At 45.4% G+C, this 6,223-nt stretch overlaps 1 protein-coding gene across 1 annotated transcript; it reads right to left on the reverse strand.

Moving 5' to 3' along the window:
* Positions 1-710: 710 nt before the first annotated feature.
* LOC124694198 (transcription factor GHD7-like) lies at positions 711-2,712 on the reverse strand. Its single transcript, XM_047227215.1, has 2 exons — positions 2,309-2,712; positions 711-1,087 (listed from the first exon to the last, which is right to left on the reverse strand). The coding sequence occupies exons 1-2, from the start codon at positions 2,627-2,629 to the stop codon at positions 767-769; spliced, it is 642 nt and encodes a 213-aa protein (XP_047083171.1). The 5' UTR covers positions 2,630-2,712; the 3' UTR covers positions 711-766.
* Between the last annotated feature and the right edge of the window lie 3,511 nt (positions 2,713-6,223).

The raw sequence follows: 6,223 nt of genomic DNA on the forward strand, positions 1-6,223 counted from the left end.
TTTTAAATTGGACTAGATACAGACCAAAATAAATGAATGTACGCACTAAAACTAGCCTAGATACAAATCAAAATGAGTGAATTTATAAAAGTTTAAAAGGCTTACATTCGTGAACATACAGAGTACTATAAAAATATTATGTGGAGATTCACGTTGGAAATTATTGTTGGTAATATTGGCATGTCGCATTTTTTCTTGTGGTGTTGCCAATCTAACATGATAGACAGATAATAAGGCTATATCGTAATAAAAGGTGATCAGATAATAAAATTCTTGAGAGCATTTTAATCTATTTTACCACATAACTAACTTGTATCATTAAGATATAATATTATCCTACTGAAATCCGACACTCCCCTTTGACGGTTGTGGCATTGTTGTCGGTTCGAAAACCTGCGTCTCGTCTGAGTGTGTGCATGCATGTGTGTGTCTAGGTTGTACTTGGTGGTTTTGAGAAAACGTACAGTTACGAGATGGGAATCATAAGATTGCTGAACGAAATAACCTTATTTTGAAGAAAACAACATTGCAAGTGAGTGATACAATTCTGAAAAAAAAAAGGCATGGAAAAAGTACCAACGAGCTTTATTACAATATAAATCACACTAATCCATGTAGCCATGCTCTCGAAATAACCATTTTAGTTAACACATACCATCAACAGGCCCGTTTTAATCATACACTTTGTGTGAACTCATGAACACTATTCATTGGAGGATAAGGTAGAAATATGTATGGGACTGTAATAGCTAGTTTGTATCACATGTTATGGATGGAACCATCCGAGATCTAATTTACTGGGATCATAGGTCAATGGTGGTGGTGACAATGGCACAGTGGCTTCTTCATGCACCTTGGCGAAGCGGCCTTTGACTCGTGGCCTCAACTGGGCGTAAGCTTTTCTAGACTCATATCGGATCTGCTTCTCGTACCTCCGTCTCTTCCTCTTCTCCCTATACCTCATCACCTTCGCACGTCTCTCGTGCACCGTTGGATGATGCGCCGCCACCATCATCATGTCTCCATCGATAGCCATTATCAACTCACTTCCCGCTGTGTTAGTGAGTGTGCCCCCACATAACGGCATCTGAACATATCAACAAGAAAATAATCATATGAGACAAATTAATTGTGCATAGTGATTGATCATTGTTTCATGAAAGTATTTAATTAGTCCCTAACCAATTATATTCCTAGTTTTGACCTGTCTCATGAAATAACGGTTAGCATTAGCCTCTTTTCTCACGACCAGTTACCAAGGTCAGCTACCAAAAGTCCAAAACCGTCTGAAGTGATACTTTTGAACCGGCTATATATATAAGCAATCATGTTCTGTGGTAGTGTCATTAGTTCAGTGGTCAACTTGATTATATGTATGTAAAGCCCGATCAACTGAATTAGTTGGGTTTTGCACAACTAGCCATCTTGTTTCAAGCTCACTGGATGTACGGACTATGTGCAAGGTTAGAGATCAAACTGAAATTGATGATTTGTTAATTAGAGGAGATAACTCTAGAGAGAAAACAATCAATATTCTCCAAATTTTATTTAAAAGAGGAGGCATACCCTGCCTTGATCTGTATCGATTGATGCACAAAATCAAATCCAAACTGAGAGTTGACCACATGAAATGAGCGGATGCATCCATCTCATTGATATGTATTCGTTTTGACTAAATTTGGCAAGGAATATTTACCTGGACACTAGACGCCTGGTTGATATGAAAGAAAAGGTGAAATAACAAATTAAGGATTTGTTGTTGCCATACTAGCTAGCTTATAATTAAGTCTTCTTCCGAGCTGCCTGCATGCTCTAGTTAACCCGTCTATTCCTCGCCGATTTAGATATTGATATATTGTGTATTGTGTAGTCCAAACATTAAATTCTCTGTAACAATCTAAGAAAAAACATCCAGAATAACTGACTGATTTTATCCCCAGATACAGTTGATCGATACCCGAAACGAACAGTTCCGTTTTGAGCAAATAGAAATTGTTCTCAAGGTACTGTCAATTGTTTAATTGTTTCTTGCCCCGACCGTGTCGATCAGTCCTGCTGATGGACTCCTGAGGAGAATGCGTTGTTAGCTACCTTACTAGGAACTAATTTGTCTGTTGACTCCCGATTAATTTTTCTCAGGAGAATCCATCCGTCAGCTAGCAGCATAAATTCACACAAGTGTGACGAGCTAGGTAGGTATAGGAAGGTGATCAAGGTATTAGCAGGAGAAGCAATTAACCACAGGTCTACCACGGCCATCGATGATGCAGGAGCAAGATTTCGATGGAATCAATTAGGCATCACTCACGGCGGTGGGAGGTGTGGCCGGTGGGATGTGTCGGCTGCCGGCGTCGACCTGGAACGTGATCAGCCCAGCTGCTGCTTGGTGTCCATGCGGTGGGTACTGCAGGCCATGAAAAGTCGACGGCGGCCTGGTGTTCTGGACGTTGTGGTGGTCCGCCGGCGGTGGGAGCCACGTTCCCACGCTGTGGCCTTGGCCGTTGCCGAAGAACTGGTACTCGAGCAGCGGTGGCTCGTGACGAAGAACAGGGAACATGGGGGCGTGGTCGATGATGTGGTGGTGCAGGCAGTTGCCTACGCCGCCGCATACGCCGCATGACATGGACATGGATGACGATCGAGAGTAGCTAGCCTAGCTAGGAAATTGAGGTCGAGTGTTTGTTTCTTTGTTTCTGGTGTGGTGTGTGGAAGAGAGGAAGTTAAGGTAGTGGAGGAGCAACGTACTGCAACTGCGCCTGCGAGCTAGGGCTGTCTCCCCTCCTGCTTATAGCAAACAAGACAAAGATTCGATCGTAGGATTAGTAAAAGGGGATCCAAGGATTAATGGGCGGGGAGGAATAGATATCCCTGGATGGATTTCTTGCGTGCCTACGTGGATGATCCCGGGCCAATTTTTTTGTATTGCTTGTCGGGATCGAATCCCACATGATCTTATGCACCGCATGCCTGCTAGTCCACACAAAGGACATAACCAGATATTTGTTGCTTTTGTGTGTCACTCTCAGAGAATGATCCGAGAAAAGATAACATGCTATAGCTAGAGCCGGGTCGGGCCGGGAAATAAATGGAAACCATGACAATTCTAAATAGGGGCAAAAAAAGCGGTATGACAAGATTCATATATGGACAAGGAAAAGGCAAGTTAAGAGCATCTCTAGTCGCGTCCCTTAAAAAACGTCCGGCAAGACGATTTGGGTCAAGTTTGGAGACAGCGCTGGACAAAAAGAGACTAAAAATCTGTACAAAAAATAGACCCTTCCCAGCCGTGTCCCTCAAACAACGTCTGGATGCATGCATTTTAATAGAGGAGACCAATCATGTGTGAAAAGTAGGTGAGAAAAAGTGTGGGAAAAGAGAATAGCATGTGGGGACTATGGGTTGTATGCATGCATGTGGACGCATAGAGTCTCTATCGGGGACGCCGGAGACAAAATGAGGTGCTATTTAGCTTTGGGGGACGCGAATGGATAGCTTTTTCTCCATTTCTCGTCCGCAGTCCCCCAAACGTCATTTAGTTGACGCGACTGGAGATGCTCTAACATTCACCCGTTGGAGTGGTCACTTTCGACCCAACCTCTTTCTCTTCCTTTTCCCAAACGACACTATAGATAATTAAGTGTAATTTGATGGTTAGGAGGACAGTGGTACCCTAACCCACCAGGGATCAAACAACTTAGGTTTGACGCTTTGGTGTCTTATAAAGATGAATTTTTTTAGTGGGAGGCGATGTTCTAGTCGAAAGCAAGAAGCGTGTGGTGACTTCATCAATCTTAATACCCGCAGGCTCGGACTCTAGGAGGTTCTCATAGGGGTTTGTGAGTGTCTATGTCTGTGTCGTGTTTAAAAAAACACTATATTTCAAAGATAAAACAAGAATTCTAGATTTTTTGTAAACTTCGTCTGCTTTTAGTGAACTTTCAAATAAAACCATACCAACTTTCGGGAACTACAAAAAACTGTTTGAATCATTTTTTGTGAATATTTTAGAAACACGACATCATTCTCAAGCCGACTTTCAAAAAGTCAAGTGCATACTTAAATTGCGATGTGAACCCGTCAATTAAAAACAAGAAGATCTATGCTAGTCTTTAGGTCAATAATGCTTGCATGGTCTGCCGTGGCCTCTCTTTTGCAGAGGCAGATGTGCAAGAATGCTAAGAGTAGATGGAGGAACTACACAAGCAACCAAAAGCATCTCGACACGTTGGCGGTGAAGTAATCAGGAGAGAGATGTAGATGGGGACAAATGTGTGCTGTGTGGTGAGTGGTGGAGGTGGATGTGGAGAATAAGGAGAATACGAGGAAAGGTAGTGGGGTCCATGAAGCTTTTCCTGGTCCCACACACCATAGAGTCATTTCACAAAATAAAATGTGGGCAATTCTGATTGCATGAGGGCATCTCCAGCGGCGCGATGCATTTCGGTGTCCGCTAGCGTCCGTGGACGCGAGACAAACTGTTTTTGTCCGCGCGTCCGTTTGCGCCTGGGGGTGGCTCCAGCGGCCCGATGCATTTCCGCGTTTGCATCAAATACGAAGTTTCCAAACAACAAAATAAAAAATTCAACGAAGTCATAGTTATTACATTCAAATTTGAAAAGTCTACATGAAAATAAGATAGTATTCCTCTAGGAATGATCTTCATGGCCAGCCAATGTCCACTGATGCTCAATCAAATCCGTCTACAGCTGTTTGCAGACGTTCTCGTCAGTGACTTCTACATTCATATGTAGATAGTTCTCCCAAGATAAAGCTCCAGGAAGTGGCGCAACCAGCTCACCTTGGAAGTCCCAGTGGTTCCCATTGTGGCCATCAGGAGGCTCGTTCTCAACGATCATGTTGTGCATGATCACGCAGCATGTCATCACTTCATGCTTGGTCTTCAGCGACCATGTTCTTGCCGGATGACGGACAATTGCCCACCAAGCTTGGAGCACACCAAATCCGCGCTCCACATCTTTCCTGCAAGCCTCTTGCATCTTGGCAAACCTCCTCGTCTTCTCCGAGTTTGGATTACGGACAGTATTCACCAGTGTGGCCCAGTCAGGGTAGATGCCATCAGCAAGATAATATGGCTTGTCGTATTCATTTCCATTGATCTCGTAGCTCACCCGGGGAGCTTTGCCTTCCATGAGCGTGTTGAAAACTGGTGATCGGTGCAACACATTGATGTCATTTTCGGAACCGGCCATGCCAAAGAAGTAATGCCAAATCCATAAATATTGAGATATGACAGCTTCAAGAATGACAGTCCGTCCCTCCTCATGCCCGATGTACTGACCTGCCATCCAAATGGACAGTTTTTCCACTCCCAGTGCATGCAATCTATGCTGCCAATCATTCCTAGGAACCCTCTAGACTCGTTGATAGACAGGAGCCGCCTTGTATCCTCAACAGTTGGCTCCCTACAGTAATGTTGTCCGAACACGGCAATCACGGCTTGGCAAAACCTGTACATGGACTCAAGGCAGGTGCTCTCACCCATTCGAAGATACTCATCGAATATATCAGCAGCCATTCCATATGAGAGCATGCGAATAGCTGCGGAGCATTTTTGGTAGGAGGTAAAGCCTAGCGCACATGTTGCATTGAGCCTGCATTGGAAGTAGGGGTCGTAGTTTCTAACGCCCTGTAGAATGACCAAGAACAGGTCCCTTGACATCCTGTATCAGCGTCGGAACAGTTTTTCCGGGAAGATCGGATTGGTGAGGTGGAAGTAGTCCTTGTGGAGGTGAGCCTGCCCTGCCACTCTGTTGCGCGGCAGGTTTTTGGGACGCCCCTTCACAGAGCCCCGATGCACCGGCCCCGGGTTTGAGGTGAACTCGTGGATCATGGAGGCTGCAGTAGTTGCCAATGTATGCGTCGACTGATCGGACTCGTCGTCGGAAGAGGAGTCAACGACCTCATCGCGGAACTTCTCCACCATATGCCACGCGGCCATCTTCGTGGGTACGAACTGTTGATCAATGGCCGCGCACAAATAGCGCCGAAAACAGGAGAAGAAACCTACCGGCGCAATTCACCGAACAGGTCGTGGGCGGCGCAACCGGCAACGTTTGGCCCGAAAACAGTCGGCAGGTACGCGCCGGAGCCAACCCCGAGTACGATCATGCTCTCCCGCGTGGCGACAACGGAGCCGACGGCGAGTACTGCGACGCTGCAGCGGGACGGCAGCGGCTGGGGTTGGGGTGGTGGCGTCGCACTA

The sequence above is a fragment of the Lolium rigidum genome, chromosome 3 (assembly GCF_022539505.1).
Source record: "Lolium rigidum isolate FL_2022 chromosome 3, APGP_CSIRO_Lrig_0.1, whole genome shotgun sequence".
Lineage (NCBI taxonomy): Eukaryota > Viridiplantae > Streptophyta > Magnoliopsida > Poales > Poaceae > Lolium > Lolium rigidum.